The sequence below is a fragment of the Rattus norvegicus genome, chromosome 3 (genome assembly GCF_021556685.1).
Source record: "Rattus norvegicus strain SHRSP/BbbUtx chromosome 3, alternate assembly SHRSP_T2T, whole genome shotgun sequence".
Taxonomy (NCBI): domain Eukaryota; kingdom Metazoa; phylum Chordata; class Mammalia; order Rodentia; family Muridae; genus Rattus; species Rattus norvegicus.
Window position 1 is genome coordinate 134,000,209 of NC_141536.1, and position 19,306 is coordinate 134,019,514.

Consider the following 19,306-nt stretch of genomic DNA (forward strand, 5'->3'; position numbering starts at 1 on the left):
GTAGCCCAGGCTAGCCAAGAACTAATGATCTTTCTACCTCTCCGGTCCTGGAATTAAAAGTCTGTACCACCATGCCAGTTTATATCGATCCTTTTACACACATTACAGACTGTTCCTGGGATGCCAGAGGTATGCTTATGGAATATGAACACAGGGACTTTATGGGGATTGTTCACAACTTACAGCCAAAGCAGGAGTTCACATTTCTCACTCCCTAGCCCAGTGTTCCTGTTTAAGAAAGCTAGTTGTAAAATATTAATCAGTTCTGTTTTGAAAACTCTCTCCATCACCCACTTTTGTTTTCTGAACCTCTTTCAGAACAGAAAAGCTATCAGGAAGTAGTCTCACTAACATGAGCGGCCAAAGCCAACTAGTTAACCACCATCACAATAAAAATGGGTTTCCTGGAACAGTTAGTTCTGTCTCAAATCAATTCCTGCCTGAGTTCCTAATGGCCTGTAGGTTTCAGATTTGTCAAGCCTTGCATTCACAGGTGCCAACCCTTTTAAATATATATGCGTACTCATACACAATCATTCTTTAATACCCCTTAGATCTTTATTCTAAGACCATCTGAAGACAAAAAGAAAAAAATACATGAATGTTCAACTCCTACATAAAAGGTCATCATATTTACATATAATCAGAGCACACCTTCCTTACATACTTTATTCTATGTATTTATTTTTGAGAAAGGGCTTGAGTACGTGGTTCTAACTGGCTTGAAACTTGTCATGTAGACCAGGTTGGCCTGAACTTACAGTGATTGTCCTGCTTGATACCTGAGTGCTGTAGTTGCAGAAGTGTAACCCCAAGACCAGCTTCTGGCCTATATTTTAAATCACCTCTAGCAAAATTTTTAAGTAGTTGTATTTATATACTTATGTACACATATGCAAGTACTTAAATAGTTAGGTAGCAAGTATTTAAGTAGTTGTTACATTGTACTGTTTGGGGGTTGATGAAAAGTAAAACAGGTCTAAACATGTTCAATACAGGGCCATTTTGTTGTCCTAACTAAACACAATGGCAAGAGTTTATTTTACAAAAATACTCAGAGATTCAGCAGATAAAGATACTTGCTTCCCAAGACTGGAAACTTGTGCTCTATCCCCCTGAACTTAGGTAAAAGTGAAAGGAAAGAACTCACTCTAAAAGGTTGTCCTCTGACTTCCATGTGGGCGCTATGGCATGCATACCATGCCCCTCCCCCATGTTGGAATAAACACAATAATGAATGAGTGACTTCTATTCTTCTATTCTCAATTGGCTTTAAAAAAAAAAAAGTACTATAAAACCCAAAGATTCAGAGGGATGATTCTGTTTCTCACTGTCCCTCTGCCCCTCTCTTCCTCCCTCCTTCTGTGTGTGTGTGTGTGTGTGTGTGTGTGTCCTCTGGCGTGGCATGATGGTGCATGCCTTCAGTCCCAGCACTTAAGAGCAGAGCCAGGTGGATCTCAGTGAGTTCAAGGCCAGCCTGGATCTACAGAGTGAGTTCCTGGACAGCCAAGCTACACAGAGAAAACTTGTCTCAAACAAAGAAACAAAAACCCAAATCAAAACAAACAAACAAAACAAAAAGATTGTTTCTCTGATCTGATAAGAACTCTGATAAGGGTCATGGGCAAGACCCTAACTGAACCTAGTAACATAAGAACCAATGACCAATCTTTGTCAGAAATCAGAAGGGAAGTAATGTTGGCTACCATATCCAGCGCCCTGTGCCTCCGTCTCGGATCTGCATAGTGATTTTTCCTACACTGAACCTTCGGCTCTCCCAAAACATTATTGTTCTCAGATTCCCAAGGGTCATTTACAAGTGATTTCACAATCCTTAAATTTATAATATGCATTTTGTTCTTGCCAAGACAAGCAAACTACAAAATAATGAATAAAACCCACATAAGACAATATGAACAGATTAATGAATTATTAAAAAAATAGGGTCTGAAAGGGTTATAAAGTCAAACAAAACAGTTGTTGGGTTAAAGTGAGAAGTTTATTTTGTTTCATGATCAGATTGCTTAAATAAACCTCAAAAATACTCTGTGGTTTCATGATAGTTTTTGTTGATGCTTTTGGAAAATAGTGAATTGACCTAATTCTATAGAGAGAACAAGAAGTCTAATTATTCTACTGCTCTTAAATTCCTAGCTCCAACTTTTTTTTTTTGAGACTTGAAGGGTGATGAAAACTTTGTATTTCATTACTACCTTCAAAGTTGATAACATCTTTAAAAATTAAAAAAAATGACTTATTTTTAGTGTATTGTGTGTGTGTGTGTGTGTGTGTGTGTGTGTGTGTGTGTGCCCAAAGATGAACCAAAGGAACCAAAATTTCCAATGTGTAAGTTAGAAGTATATTCTTACAGAGAAATTTGTATCTGAAATCATAAAAAGCTAAAGAAAAAGAAATTAGCCAGCTACTCAGGAGGTTGTGTCAGTAGCGTTTTCAGTTCAAGGCTCACCCAGGCAACTTAGCAAAAACTTTTCTCAAGATCGAAAGGTTTAAAAAATGCTAGGGCAACATTTGGGATGTAAAATTTAAAACATAATTAATTAAAAATGAATAAAGTAAGCAAATAAATAAAAGGCTAGGGTAGTAGCTCGGTGATAGAACTCTTAAGCTAACACATGAAAGTTCCCAAGTTGTCTCTAGTATTAGAGAAGGAAGACAGGAGAAGAAAAGGAGGGAGCAGAAGGGAGGGAGAGAAGGAGGGAAGAAGAAAGGAAACAAGGAGAAAGGAAAAGGAGAGAAGGGTAGACTGGAGAAAGGAAGGAGAGGAAGGAGGGAGGGAGGATGGAGAAGGAACTGAATCGTAGAGACCATTGAGCTACTGTTCTAGCATGTTCTAGAGACTGAACATGTCCTGTGTGCTTCTCAATAACTAGTTGGTCTGAGTTTCTCTCATTTTGTATCATTACTTCCAGAGTATAAAATTACTTTATATCATTTACTTCATTTACTTTTTCTTTTCTTTTTTTTTGGAGGGGGGGTGGGCAGCCGGGAGAAGATAGATTCTCATGTACCTCAGGCTGGCCTCAACCGCATTCTATAGCCAAGGATAGCCTTGTTCCTCTCACTTCCTCATCTTCCCAGGTACTGGGATTACAGGCATATGCCACCATGTCAGTTTCCTTCCACTTCTTATTCTAAGTTCACATACTTTATATGAACTTATACTTCAGTTCATATACTTTAGTCTGAAGAAGAGGGCTGCAAAGAATATTGTTTCTGATCTTAAGCCAGAAATTCAGCAGATCTGTGACACCTTTTGAAGCCACAGGAAGGCAAACATAAGGCTTGCTCAGGCTAGCACTTGCTGCTCATGTCCAAAGTCCTCCCGCCAGTGTCCAGTGTGGCCAGTAACTTCCCCAGCACAAAACCTAGGTGTGGAGGACATCTGAGATTAAAGCAATAAATTATAGAAATACCATAATAAGTCTTTATAAAATATTTATTTTTATTCTCTGCATATGTGTTTTGCTTGTATGTTTTGTGCACCATGTGTCTGCTGAGGCCAGAAGAGGGCCCCAGGTCCCTTAGAACTAGATTATAGATGACTGCCAGCTTCCATATGGGTGTTGGGAACAGAACCTGGGTCCTCTGCAAGAGTAGTAAGTGCTTTTGACTGCTAAGCCATCCCTCTACCCCCATAATAAAATAGTCTGATTTCTTTCTTTTTTAAAGTTTGTCTTGGTGAGGGTTTCTGTTTGTTTGTTTGTTTGTTTGTTTTCTAAATCTCTGCATTTCATTTCTATATAAATTTTATAATAATTTCATCTGTATCTCAAAAAAAACCTGCTGGGAATTTTATTGGGATTACATTGAATATATAGTTTAATCTGGGGATATCTGCTCCCTCAGCTGTGTTGATATCCTAATCAGCATTTTTCTCAACTTACTTACAAATTTTCTCTCTCTCTCTCTCTCTCTCTCTCTCTCTCTCTCTCTCTCTCTCTCGGAACTCACTCTTGTAGACCAGGCTGGCCTTGAACTCACTGAGATCCACCTGCCTCTGCCTCTGCTTCCCAAGTGCTGGGTAAAGGCATGTGCCACCAGGCTACTTACAAATTCTTTAACCTCTCTCAGCAGTTCTCATAGTTTTCAGCATATAGGATTTTCACATTTTACACCCGGTTTATCCTGAGATAGCTCATATTTTTAAATGCTATCATATCTTACCCTATCTTGTATTGTTGTAAGGGAATACCCAGAGACTGAGTATGAGGGCGTCACATTGCTCATGAACAAGCAGAAATCAAGCATGTCTGTCAGGAAGAAGACAACACAGAGTAGTCTCATTTGATGACAACCCACTCACTGTCAAGAACCTACTAATGACCGTCATCTGTTAAAGTCTCTCAACACTGTCACCCTGGGGAGCTAAACGACAATATGAGTTTGGGAGATTTTCAAATAAGAGCATGATGATCGGTTTTTCGTTTTGTTTTGTTGTTTGGTTTTTGTTTGGATTTTTTTTTTCAAGACAGAATTCCTCTGTGCAGTATTGGCTGTCCTGAAATTTGCTCTGTAGACCAAGCTGGCCTCGAAGCCATAGAGATCCATCTGCCTCTGCCTCCCGAGTGCTAGGATTAAAGATGAGCGCCACCACCATTTGGCTGTGATGATTAGGTTTGACTGTTAAGGTAATTGGATTGAGAAGCAACTGGTAAATTAGTAAAGCTTACTTCCCTGAGAGAGCCATTTCCTGAGAGGGGTGACTAAGGGAGAAAGACTTGCTTTGAATATGGGTGGCACCCAATAGGCTGAGTGCCAAAATGGAATTAAAGCCAAAAGTAGAATCCCACTAGCATGGGAACACTCCTCTGCTTCCACGAAGCAAGCTGTTCTGAAACTGTGATCCAAAAACATGTCTTCCTTTTAAGTTCTCAGGGATCTGCTAGGGAGATGGAAGTTTGGCTAACATAGTGCTATTTAAAACCTTTCAACTTCTGATTACTTCTTGCTGTTAGGTAAATACAGTTAGTTTTGTGCAATGCTCTCCATCCTCCCGTGTTCTCAGCAAGTTAGGAGAAACCAGAACGATATCGCTTGGTTTCCATGTTCTTCATAAACCTGTAACTTAATATTTTAAATTTTACTGGGTTCATGCGCACGCTTGTGTGTGTGTGTGTGTGTGTGTGTGTGTGTGTGTGTGTGTGTGTAAGGACAACTTTCAGGAATTGGTCTCTCCAAAGGGGATTGAACTCAGATCATGAGGCTTGCATGGCAAGTACTGTTACCCACTGAGCTCTTTCGGTCGCCCCAGAAATGTAACATAGATTATAATGGTTAGCCTCGATTTCTCTGCCTCCTATGATACTTGAACAAGAATATAAGCTCTGAGTGTGAGGAAAGAAATACAGACCTTGTGGTGCTGTAGCTCTAACCGTGGGGTCCTGTGTTAAGAATATAGCCAGTGACTGAATCATAGCCCAAACTAACCTCATACTCACAGCAATAATTCTGTCTTGGCTTCTTGAATGCGGAGGTTATAAACGTGTACTACCAGATCCAGTGTTGTCTTGAAGACTGTATTTTAACCTGTAAGTTTTGGAGGGACACAAATAAGAAGACCATAGCTGGGAACAATTCCCACGACCCTCAGTGAGTAATGAGGATGGGCAGATAAACTGAAAAGCCTGCTTACAGTTGGCTGTGTGTGCAGCTCAGTGATAGAGCACATGCTTAGCATGCACAGGACCTGGGTTCCCCAGCACCAAAGAGGAGAAGCAAGAGCCTACTTTCTCAATCTTCAGTCAAGACGATTCTCTTTGTTCCTACAAAGTCCGTTAGCGGCTGAGCCCTAGCTGCCTGTCATGATCATTTGCCCAGTAAGGTTCCTACTATCTACTATCTTCCTTTGTGTTTCACATCATTTCTCTCTCAACTACTTCCTGGACCCTCCACCTAAATAAATGATTTATGCCCCCAAACCTTGTCTTATGTTACATTTTGGGGAACTGAAATAAAGACAAGTCTTTGAGAAAATGACCAAGCTGATTAGTAGTAAAGCTAGGGTAGAAACTCTTAGTTAGGATTTCCATGGCTATAAAGAGACACCATGACCAAAGCAACTCCTATAAAGAACAACATTTAATTGAGGCTGACTTACTGGTTCTGAGGTTCAGTCTGTTATGATCATGGTTGGAAGCATGGCAGCATCCAGGCATGGTACTGGAGGAGCTGAGAGTTCTACACCTTGTTCCGAAGGCCAACGGGAGAAGACTGTCTCCAACATGGATAGAAAGAGGGTCTCAAAGACCACCCGCAGTGACACACTGCCTCCAACAAGGCCACACCTACTCCAACAAGGCCACACTTCCCAATAGTACCACTCCCTGGTATATTTAAATCACCACAGCGTCTTCAGACTACATTATGTCTTTTAGCCATCCCACAAGGGAATGGGGCACTCAGGTCACTGATGACACCGTGTCCAGAGATCTGTGGTTGATACTAACAATGCAGTGCTATCTTTTTTGGGCTTTATGCATTTCACTGTAAGTGGCTTCCAGTGGCACAAAACAACTGGCAATCCAAGAAAAGATTAGGGTTTTGGTCTCAAAACCCTTTAAGGATAATATCTGAAAGACAGAGGAATAAAGATGGTATCAGGTACTAAAAACAATCCCATGGAAATAGAGAGAGGGGCTTTCAGTGGTAGAGCACATCTGTATGCATGATATAATATGATATAATGCTACAGGTTTCAGGAAGCCCAGAGGCGTTGGTCAGTAGCTTTTATTGGAATACACGCTTGTGTTATTGGAGTTGTGAGGGTCAGATCCTGGGACTTGGCAGCCTTAACAAGCTAGGCTTGGTGATCTGTCCTCAAGATGCCAGTGAGGAGAGGCAGGTCATGGTGAAAATGGGGAAGGAACTTATTTGATGTGGCCACATGGAAGTGGGACAGACCAGGTGTTCTCAAGTCCACCTTTGGAGCACTGGCATAAAGTTCAGGTTCTGATAGAGGGCAAGAGGTATGTATAACTAAGTAGTCCTAGTCTAACTGTGGTCCTGCCCATCACAGAGGCATTATTATCTCTCTTGAGAGGCCGTCTAACATGTCAGAGCTGTCCCTCTGGTTGGCACCAGGCTTATGCATTTTCTTTTTCCCAGCATGAGATTTGTGAGGAAATTCCAACTTCTTGGGGACCAATGATTTAACAGTATGAATGCTAAAGGGAAAGAGATAAATGTCTCTCATTAGAATATTTTTGCTTAGGCTGGATAGATGGCTCAGCAGTTAAGAGCACTGACTGCTCTTCTAGAGGTGAGGTCCCGAGTTCAATTCCCAGCAACCACATGATGGCTCCCAGCCATCTGTAATGGGCTACAATGCCCTTTTTTGGTGTGTCTGAAGACAGCGACAGTGTACTCACATACATGAAATAAATAGACAAACATAAAACCAAAAAAAGAATATTTTGCTCCTGCCACAATAATCACATTGTCACAAGCACAGAACATGAGCATGGCTGACAATAACCTCTTGAATAGTGAAATCATGGATGGGTCTGTGACCTTTTATAAGGATATCTACCCTGGTGACATTTCAAAGTTGAGTTTAAAAAAATAGAAGTTATTGCACTAAATAGCACCATCACTATCACAGTATATGAAACAAAAATAAACTTATCAAAGGAGGGCTGATTAGATGAATTATGTCAGGTAGTACCCACAACACGAAATGCCTCACAGCTATTTAAAATCTTGAGGTGTGTGGCTCAAGATATGGCACTTGCTGCTCTTGTAGAGAGGACATGGGTTCAGTTCCTGGCACCCACATCAGGTGACTCATAGACGTTGGCAACTTCAGTTCTAGGATATCCAACGCCCTCTTTTGGCTCCCTCAAGCACCTGCCTATGGTGCACACATATATGCCATACACATAATTAAAAATAAAATAAATCTTGATGGAGATATATAGATGTCTATATATCTCTCCAAGACACATTAGCTAAACACAAAACAGTGAGTAAGAAGGAGTTGGTGGAGCTGGCCAGATGGCTCAGCAGATAAGCATCAAGACAGATGACCTGGAGAGATGGCTCAGTGGTTAAGAGCACTGACTGCTCTTCCAGAGGTCCTGAGTTCAATTCCCAGCAATCACATGGTGGCTCACAACCATCTGTAATGGGATCCGATGCCCTCTTCTGGTGTGTCTGAAGACAGCAACAGTGTGTACTCACATATATAAAATAAATAAAATCTTAAAAAAAAAAAAAGACAGATGACCTGATTTTGATGCTCGGGACCCCATGTGGTAGAAGGAAGGAACCCCTATGCTGTCATCTGACTTCCATAGGCATATGTCCCCTCTACTCTCAAAAAAGGAAAGACCTAAATTAAAAAAAATATTTAAAGTAGTATCGTGTCTATCTACAAACACAGACAGATATGTGTTTGAACAGCTCAAGAAAGCAGGAGAGGAAACTGGAGAATTGTTGGCAGGGATAGGAGGATATTTTTCCCAATATATCCTTTTCATACCTGAATTTGCATGATTATTGCCTCTGAGACAATAGTGAAAAATAGGAACTCCTGCAAGCTAGCCTCCATAAAAAACCAATAAGTGGAAAACTAAGATCCTATGCCATTGCTTGGTGCATGACCACGAGGTAAGCAAGGCCCAGCCCTTTGACTCCACTCTCTGCCTCCTGCAGGACTGTTTTCTCCCCTTCCAGAGAAACAACACCAACTTGTGTTGATTGCAATGACTCTACCAGGCATAATTTAAAAAAAAAAAATCGCACACTTTACCACATTCAATCTTCTCAACAGCCATGAGAGAGGAGGGCACTGATACTGCCACCATTTTCTAAGTGACAGCTTTGGGACACAGCAAAGAGAAGTAGTCAGCCCAGGACACACACTTTGTAAGCAGGCAACAGTTTAGCACACTGATGATGCGCTGAGTCGAAATTCTCAACCTCTGTTCAACCACTCCTCAAGGACACAGCATAAGTACTTGGAGTAAGGAGAACTTCTCCATGGCTTCACCATCAAGGTGCCCCAAGAATGAATGAAGCCTACGTTTCTACAAAGACTCATGGATAATTGAACGCGCTGAGAAGTGTAACATTCTCTACCGGTGCCTTCTCAACCCTGTAAACATGAACACGTAGCTATCAAATTAAATGGCGTTTATTATGCAAAACTCTTTAGTTTTAACCTGCCTGTGATCGCGCCATCATGAGAGAAGCTTGGAGTGTCTCTTTGTTCCCAACCCTTGTAGTTAGGAGTACTTGTTGAACCCTGATGAGAAGTGCATCCAAGTGGCAAACAATTATGAAATCCATCAAATGATTTTTGAGGAGAATCTCGGCATCGTAAGATCAATTCGTGTGGGTTGTCAACACCTACAGCCTGCCACTCACACGCTCAGGGCTGCAGACCTGGCCCTGCTGGGTACACAAAGCCAGGGTCCAGCTACTCAGGGAGCAAAGTGTGCAAGGGTTTGTTGCTTTAGGGCTAGCCTGTCAGAGGGCTCCTACAGAGGCACAGTTTTGAAGAGCTCAGAGGAGATGATTCAAAGACTTAATTGTAGGTAGACAAGGACTTCCAGACAAAGTGAGTCCATCTCATTAAGCAACACCTCTAACAGTTCATTTTTCTGCTACTACTCTTATAGTCTGTATTTTGGCTATTTGGCTTTCTGGTAGCTCAAGTACCCTAAACACTCTTTTAGCAGTCTGTAGGTTTTGCTGATCTGAAACAAAATGAGGAAATTAATTCATGGACTTTTTCTTTTATTTACTTACTAATGTTGAAACCAGGACCTCACACATGAATTCTCTGTTCTTTTATTGTCCCACCAATATCTTACTGTCTCTGTGTCTCTGAGCAAAGGGCTCTTAGCAATTCCACACCTTTCCATATTAGTCAAGATGTACCAGAAAAACAGAACCAGCAGGCGATACTTGGGGGTAGGGTCAGACTCTTCTAGGTATGGAGATGCTGTGGCTTAGATGTGTTTTCAGTGTATCCTCCAAGTGTTCAGTTCTGGAAGCTAAGTCTTCCTCTTGAAATGGCAACACATTTTCCAGATGACAATGCAGAGTAATTACGTTATCTCTACAGATGCTTCTTTCAGATTGACAGCTCTTGTGGGACCTCAGGCTCTTCTCCTAGGAGCTGCTAAAAGTTGCCTGGACCCTGCCACTACTAAAACCCTCTGGCTTCCTGTGTCACCATGTGGTCTCTGTCATAGCTGCTTCACCATTCTAATGTCATCTGATATTACACCCTCGACAGAGACCCAACCAATGGGCCATTTGACCTTGGCCTATGGCCTTCCAAAAATAAGTTAATAAACCTTTTCCACTTATAAAGTTCCAAGCCTCATATATCTTATTATAGCATAGACAATAAACCAACAGAGGGCTATCTGCTTTACTCAAACTATTCTGATTTAAACATTAAACACAGCTAAGAAAACTGTTGAGACCCAGGAGTCACCCCATAAGCCACACAACCACCAGTCTCAGTCAGACAGGGATGGTTTATTGAACAATTAATACATATTGATTATACATATTGATTAATACATATTGATCAGGATCATACCTCAAAATTTGGGGGTAGAGCCATGGCATCGAATATCATTTTTTCTGTCAGCTTATAAAGGGAAAAATAAAACCACAAAACCCATAATGAGGTCATACACAAGTGCAGGAAGTGTCTCATGGTCAGCTTTGACTCAAGCTATTTTAGACATAATGGTTTATATTGTTCTTTAAGTTGATGGGCCCTGCGTATAGCTTTAAGGAATACCTAACATGCACAAGGCTCAATTAAAAGAAAAAGAACATGACATTTGTCCTTTAAAAGGTAAAATTCTGATTTCAAATTATCCCCAAAAGCCAGGTCCTCACCTCTTTAGATTAGAATAGTCTGGGGATTGGGGTTGGGGCATGGTCACCCACAGGCCTTGAGGGGATTATAAAGGTTATTTAATTTTTGCCAGGATTGAAGTAAAACTTTAGTTAGATATGTATAGGTTACGTTTCTCACTGCTGTGACCAAATGCTGACAGAAGCAACTTAAGGTGGATTAGTTCTGGCTCGTGGGTTAAGAGTGAACAGTTCACCTTGGTAGGAAAGGGATGGCAGAATTCATGATGGCAAAAGTGTGTAGCTGCAACTCCTCATATCTGGGTAGACACAGGAAACAAGGAACAGGGAAATCTGACTGACGCTCTCTTGTTTTCTCTGTTTCTATTTAGTCTGGCCCTTGTAGCCCCTGTGATCCTACAGGCCACATTCAGAATCAGAAATGAAAAGGGAGACATGACAATAGAAACTGAGTAAATTCAAAGAATCATCAGATCCTACTACCAAAGCCTGTACTCAACAAAACTGGAAAATCTGGAGGAAATAGACAAATACCAGGTACCAAAGTTAAATCAGGATCAGATAAACCATCTAAACAGTCCCATAACTCCTAAAGAAATAGAAGCTGTTATTAAAGTCTCCCAACCAAAAAAAAAAAAAAAAAAAAAAAAAAGCCGAGGACCAGATGGGCTTAGTGCAGAATTCTATCAGACATTCATAGAAGACCTCATAGCAATACTATCCAAACTATTCCACAAAACAGAAACAGAAGGAACACTACCCAATTCCGTCTATGAAACCACAATTATGCTTATACCCAAACCACACAAGACCCAACAAAGAAAGAGAAATTCAGACCAATTTCCCTTATGAATATTGGTGCAAAAATATTCAATAAAATTCTTGCAAACCGAATCCAAGAACACATCAAAATGATCATCCATCATGATCAAGTAGGCTTCATCCCAGAAATGCAAGGATGGTTCAATATATGGAAACCCATCAACATAATCCTCTATATAAACAAACTCAAGAAAAAAACCCCACATGATCATTTCATTAGATGCTGAGAAAGCATTTGACAAAATTCAATACCATAAAAGTCTTGGAAAGATCAGGAATTCAAGGCCCATACTTAAACATAGTAAAAGCAATATACAGCAAACCACTGGACAACATCAAACTAAATGAAGAGAAACTTGAAGCAATCCTACTAAACTCAGGGACTAGACAAGGCTGCCCACTCTCTCACTACCTATTCAATATAGTACTTGAAGTCCTAGCCAGAGCAATTCAATAAAAAACAATGACTTCATGAAATTCATAGGCAAATGGATGGAACTAGAAAATATCATCCTCAGGGAGGTAACCCAATTGAAAAAACCACACATGGTATGCACTCACTGATAGGTGGATATTAGCCCAAAAGCTTGAATTACCCAAGATACAATCCACAGACTACAAGAAGCTCAAGAAGAAGGATGACCAAAGTGTGGATTCTTCAGTCCTCCTTAGAAAGGGGAATAAAAATATTCATAGAAGAAACTATGGAGACAAAGTTTGGAGCAGAAACTGAAGGAAAGGTCATCCAGAGACTGCCCTACTTGGGGATATACATACAGTCACCAAACCCAGACAATAGATTAGATGCCAAGAAGTGCGTGCTGACAGGAGCTTGATATAGCTGTCTCCCGAGAAGCTCTACCAGAGCATAACAAATACAGAGGCAGAGCTCCCGGGGATTAAACCACCATCCAAAGAGTACACATAGACAGACCCATGGCTCCAGCTGCATATGTAGCAGAGGATGGCCTTGTTGGGCACCAATGGGAGGAGAAGCCCTTGGTCCTCCCAAGGCTCGACCCCCCAGTGTAAGGGAATATCAGGGCTGGGAGGCAGGAAGGGGTGGGTGAATGGGTGGGGGAACACCCTCACAGAAGAAGGGGGAGAGGGGATGGGATAGGGAGTTTATGGAAGGGAAATTTTTCAAATATTATGGAAAGGGGATATTTGAAATGTAAATAAAAATATTCAATAAAAAATTAAAAAGGAATGGATTTTGACTTCCATTAAATCTCTCTGGAAACACCCTCATCCTGCAGACGAGTCTCCTAGGTAATTCCAAATCCAGTCAAGTAGATGATGAAGATTAGTCATCATACTAAAATTTGTGAAATAAACCTCAGTACACTAGCACTGGATCAACATGATAAAATGAATTTACAGAGCAACTAAAAGTCATATCAGTGCTAACCTTACAACTGGGCAAGAGGGTCCTGCACTAGATCTACATATCATAGGTCTGTTCTAGTTCCTTTCTAGTCACTTTATGTGATGAAGAAGGCCCCAGAGTGAAGTACATGCCCACAAGGGTTCACAAACACACATCTCCTAGAACACAGTCCATCGTACCCAGGCATTTCCTACTCAGAGGGTCCCAAATGCTCTCCAGGGACTTCAAATATCTCTTTCCTGGGCCATTCTTAGAAGGGATTGTCACTAGTATTTATTTTAGACCAAAAGGAGGCTGAGACAAACATGTGGATACAGATGGGATTTTGTGGAATGGAGAGAAGGCGGGGCACACATAGTCCTAGTGAGTGAGATGTCTCATCCTCCAACCCTCAACCTAGGGTGGGGAATCAGGGGGTGGATTAGAAAACAATCAGAGAACTAAATTCCACCCTGCATTTCCACATTCTTATAAAGGGATATTGGTCAAGACAGGAGCAGAGACCCTATTTTGCTTATAGCCCATTATGCTGATTTATGACAGTGTGTGTGTGTGTGTGTGTGTGTGTGTGTGTGTGTGTGTGTGTGTGTTTGAATGTGGATGCATGTGTGTTAGAGTGGACAAGTGGAGGTTAGAGGACAACTCTGGGGAATCAAATCAAACTCGGACTGTCATATCTGCAAAGAAAGCATCTTTCATTTGCCGAGCCATCTCCTGGTCCACATTTTTTTCTTTTTAAAAAAGACAGGGTCTATCGGGCCTGTCTGGAATTAGACACCCTCCTGCGTCACCCACTGAGTCCTGAGATTTCGTGGATATATTGTACTTTTCAACATTTAGGCAGTCAGTATGAGGAAGAAAGGATAAGTAAAATCATCATCTTGGGTTGCTGACCTTTGAGCATTTCATTGAATTCCCTAATAACAAATATGGTATTGTCAGTCAGAGAGCAAAGGACTCTCACAGTGTATATAGTGAGCGTGCTATGTCATGATATAAGACACGGACATATGCTGCCAGAAGCAGCTTGGATTCATTATGCCTTGATTTTCAATTGAGTTTTGGTAATTACACATTCAGGAATGGTTTACTGTTGCTGAACTTTTTGACATACAGCTCCCCGTCCCCACCCCATTCCGATACAGTACAATCCCCATGGAGTTCTGACTCACTATTAAAGAAGCTTTGGTTTAAGTGATGCTTTGCGTGAAAATAAAACTACTGACTTGAGAAAAGAAACTTAAAAAAAAAGAGTCTAGAATAAGACACCACAGTGACTAAAAGTATGTGTGTACAACATATTTTTTTTTAAATGTTTTCCTCTTCCAAGTGGGTTTTAGAATACAGTTGTCGTTCTTCAGGAAGCTTTTTGCCATGTTGATGAAGGCAAGAATAAAAACTGATACTATGTTCTGTGCCTTTATAACCACTAGTTCCTCTGAAATGATCTAAGTTTAAGTTAGTCTTGCTGTACTAGCCTATCCAGTTCACTCTGAGGCACCTAGGCTTTTGTATGGTCACACAGCTGAGCTGTGGGACATCGGGTCTATGCCAATGCAGTCTGGGTGGGGGCCTTGTTGGAAAATAGACTGCAGAAGTAAATGGTTTGATTCACAAGTCTTTCTCCCTTGAAAAGGCTGGCATTGAAAACCATTCCAGTGTGGGATGGCATATATCTGTTGAGAATTTGGGTTTTTGTTTGTTTGGTTTGATTCTTGTTTTGTCTTTTGGGTTTTGGTTTTTTGAGACTAGGTTTCTCTGTGAAGTCTTGGTTGTCCTGGAACTCACTCTGTAAATCAAACTGGCCTCGGTACTCAGAGATCCTACTGCCTCTGCCCTTAAGTGCTGAGATTAAGGGCCTGTGCCACCAAGGACCTGACCGGCATATTTGAGGTTCTTAAGTTTTGTTTTCTTCTAGCTTTTTGTTTTGCTTTTAAGTGTTGGTATCAAAACAACTTTGTCACAGGGTCTCTCACTGCAAATTCTAGGAAGAAATTGCATCTGATAAAATGAATGCAGTTAGGACAGATTCTGTAGCTGAAGCAGGGAAGAGAAACAAATCTGTAACAGAGAAGAAAGTGACACAGCTCTCTTGTCTTCCCATCCCTAAGTAGAGGAAACCACCAGGGATGCTGTCACCCAGCCGGGCCCTCTGCCTTCGCCCCTCCCTGACCCGCACCGCAGCTAGCTCCGCCTTCTCGGAGCCCCGCCTCCGCCCCGCCCTCTTCAGGCGGCAAGGCTCCTTGTTTACCCGCGGTGCATGTTGGGGCGGTCTCCGTAGGCAACGCTGGCCTTCCAGCTGCCCTGTGGCAATGCCGCGAAGGCGCGGTGGTGGCGGTGGTGGCCTACGCCAGGCGCCCGCTGCATTCGTGCCCTTGGCGAGCCCCAGCTACTACGAAAGGGTGGGCCAGCTCCAGCAGGCTCTGCGGGACAGGTATGGCCGCGGGACGGGGCAGGGAGTCAGCGGCGCCACTGAGAGCATAAAGGGACCACGTCCAACCATTTCCCGCCAGTAGTTCACTAGGCTCGGGATTCACCTATGACCCCCAACTAGCTCCAGATGGGGTTGGGAGCACAAGTTTACCACAGATACCCCTTTTTTGATTAGGCGCAGAGCGGCTATAATTCCTCATGGCAACTAAAACCAGGTCCCTCAGCTTGTGGATGCGGCCGGAAGTGATAGTGGGAGTTCTTTTGCCTGCCAGTCTTGATCAAGCCTTGTGAATTTCTCTAGTCTGCTCTCTAGTCCTACACGTCCACGCGCCCCTCCCCCTCTTCAAATTGTCATCCTACTTTGACAGCCGCACTGCATCAAAGATGACAGGTCCAGGAACGCAGGCTGGAAGGGTGTGTGTGTATGTATACACGTGCGCGCGCTCTGTAGTCTTTCGGAGGTGTCTGGGGCTGCCTAAATTTCTAGTAAAGGGACGAATTTTTCAACGAGTTCAGCTTCGAGGGTTGGAACTGCCTTTGATTAAGACATGAAAGATGAGAACCATTGGAAACAGCTAGATCTAAGAATGCATAAATAGGAAAAAAGTATAAAGCAATTGACTCTAAATAACACATGGAAAGATAAGTTGTTGGAACACTTATTTAGCTGCCAAATTAATTGGACTTAGAAATCTCATTAGTTGACAAGAAAGGAAATAGATTTTTGGATCTCTTGATAAACAAAACATTTAATGAGTGTTAAAGTTACAGAATCATTCAGATGAAACAGGAGGGCTGTAACAATTCTAAGATGATAACAGTAATCGCAGGTGAGGTAAAGTAAATGATTTTACAAAGGAATTTCATCCTACACTAGACTTATTTTTTGTCAGTTATTTGTGAAGTATCTCCCACAGGCCTTCACTCTTCTTTCCATGTTTTATCTTCTTTCTACATCCTGTTTTCTTTCTGACACGGTTCTGCTCGCCTACTCTAGGGATCTCTTAATCTCTCACTTAAGAAAAAAACTAACCAACCAGTTATGCATATGCCCGTGGTGGTCTATGCTGAAGAGGCAGAGATAGGAGGACCACAGGTTCAAGGCCAGCCTGGGATACAGGAGTTCCAGTCAGCCAGCCAGGGCAGCATAGTGAGGCCTTATCTCCAACCCCCGCCCCCCCAAAAAAAAAACCCAACACACACACACACACACATACAATGTATGTGTGTGTGTGTGTGTATATATATATATATATGTGTGTGTGTGTGTGTGTGTGTGTACATATATATATATATATATATATATATATATATAATCGTTTTCTGCAGAACTTTTCTTTTCTCAAAACTTCCTGTTTGCACCTTCAGTGTGCTTAATGAAATCTCAGGGATAATGCAGGAGACTGTGTGTGTGTGTGGTGTGTGTGTTTGTGTGTGTGTATGTGTGTGTGTGTGTGTGTGTGCAAGTGCGTACACATGTGTGGCTGCCTGCCTCCCTGTGTGTGTATGTGTGCACCTACAATGAGAATTTTAGGCAGGAAAAAAATCAACACATAGCATACCATTTGGCTGACTCATTGTGTAATACAGTGGTGGTGGAGGTATTTTATAAAATATTTGAATTTATGTGTGAAATCCAAGAGTCAATCAGCTAGTGTCCAGGTGTTACCGAATGCCTTATGTAGAATGCAGTGGCCTCATATTGTCATTAAATAATGACCTTTTTCCAGTTACCCAAGGTGGTGTTAGATCTCCGCATATACCAGATCATTTAAAAGCAAGAACTTGAGTTTCAGTGCCTTTACCTTATTTTCTATTGTAGTTCGAGAGTGGTGTAGTTACCTTGGGCCTTTACTTATTCGTGTTTCATAGCCAGAGATCTGATCTTAAAACGTTCCTGATTTAAATGACATTCCTTTTGAACTAACTTAACGGGAGTCATGAGTCATGGTGCCCCTTACCCTAAGCACACCTGGTTGTTTATGGCCCTTCTGGTACAATAACCGTGTCATGATTATCCACTTTATGTTTAGCACTTCTTGCTTTAATTATTAAGCAAGGTGAGGTTGTTGAAATTACATAAGAAATTGGAGTCAGATTTTATGGCCTGTTCACGGTCCTGCATTTGAAGATTTGTTTTATTTTTAAGTCAGTGTAAATCTGTGGTCGCATGTGATCATTTTTCATTTTAAGAATCTGTAAGTAACTCTAGCTCATGCATGCTACACACAAGATAGACGCAAGTAACTTTAGAGAGGGAGCTATAGGAAGAGCATAGGAACGTGAGTTCTGGCCCATGACAAATCATGAGACCTTCAACAAGGGACACACACACACACACACACACACACACACACACACACACACACGCACAAACACACCAAATGTAATAACATTTTAAAAATTAAATCCAGTCTCAGCATAGGGACCACTATTTCCTGAAAGTCCATGGTCATCTTAAATATTGTGAATTGCACAGCAGTTGGAAATGCTTTTATCACTTTGGAAACTTTGGGGAATTAGGAGATCAACAGCAACAATAAATACAGTTCATCCTTCTTGGCCCTTTTAGAGGCAGCCATTGAAATGTTAGCTGATCTGATAGCTGGGCTTTTCCATCAGAACTGTTGTATTTTAAACTCCAGTCATTTTCTGTGTATTCACACACAGGTGTAATTTTATAGCTCGAATGTTTTTCTATGTGTATGTAGTGCTTCCTCTCCATTGTCGTGAAAGTCAATAATTGAATCTGAAAGAGTCTAATGGAGTGACATGTTGCAGTGTGTATAGTGCCTACAAGTGTGGTAGAAACATATAAGTGGAGCTGATGCTTAACAATTACTGTATATAAAAACATCCTTTGAAAGGTCCATTAACCAGCCCTGGGTCTTTTCAATGGTGATATCGATTCAGGGCAACATATCACAATGGTCCAGAATTGACACCGAGATATTAGTTGAGTTCAGTTGAGGGTGATGGAAAATCGTGGTATTGAGGCACAAACAGATTAAGTGCCTTAAAATGTAGAAAATTCAGCCTCGTACGAACAGGCCAGCTGTGAAGTACAAGTGACTGAGATATATACTCTGTAAGTAACACAGGTTTGGGCATTTCAGAGATTCTGAAGTAGAGATTTGATATGTAGGCATTACATGGGGATCCTAGCAATAAGCCTTCCCTCTGACTTTTCACTGAGGTAAATATCCAGTGTTTAGACCTTATGTTAAAACCCATATGAAGGGTTACCATTTGAAGATGCAGCAGCATGGAGGAGGGAGTTAGATGAGGAGTTGACAAGATGAGCACCGTTTTCGAATGGAGCCACAGTATGTCTGTGGTTGCTAAGATATGAAGTGTTCAGAGAGAGACTAGCAGAGTGACCAGCGAGTGTCTGCATCCACGGCAGAGGGAACTGAGAACAGAGATCTTTACATCATTATTAGAAAGAATTTGCAATTTCAGAGGTGATGGAGTTTTAAAAAAAATGGCCCTTTTCCCCTAGATTGCAGATTCATTTAAAAAGTTATCTTCAAATAAAGTCAAGCTTATTGCAAAGTTGCAAACATGGGACAAAGATCCAGTATTCCCCTCACAGAGATTCTCCTGAAGTCCCAATGATATTATTTTCATTTTCTTTTCCCATGTGATCATGTGATGGTCCACATCACTAAAACCTTCAGTCTATTTAAAAAAAAAAAAAAGATAAGATGCTCTTTTGTAAAACCATGGTACAGCTCTCACAGTTACCCTTTAGCCTTGCTGTGTGTCCATCCACACACTCAGTGCCAGACACAAGCG

The 19,306-nt window shown here is 41.5% G+C and overlaps 1 protein-coding gene across 7 annotated transcripts in view; it reads left to right on the forward strand.

The window, feature by feature from the left end:
* Positions 1–15,345: 15,345 nt before the first annotated feature.
* Positions 15,346–19,306, forward strand: part of Kiz (kizuna centrosomal protein) — a 108,185-nt gene continuing 104,224 nt past the window's right edge. For all 7 annotated transcript variants that reach the window (XR_015682994.1, XR_015682993.1, XR_015682995.1 and 4 more), the window contains 1 exon segment: positions 15,346–15,509. Coding sequence is in view for 2 of the 7 variants with exons in the window: in NM_001398980.1 (NP_001385909.1) it covers positions 15,388–15,509 (122 nt within the window). In the remaining 5 variants the exon portion in view is untranslated.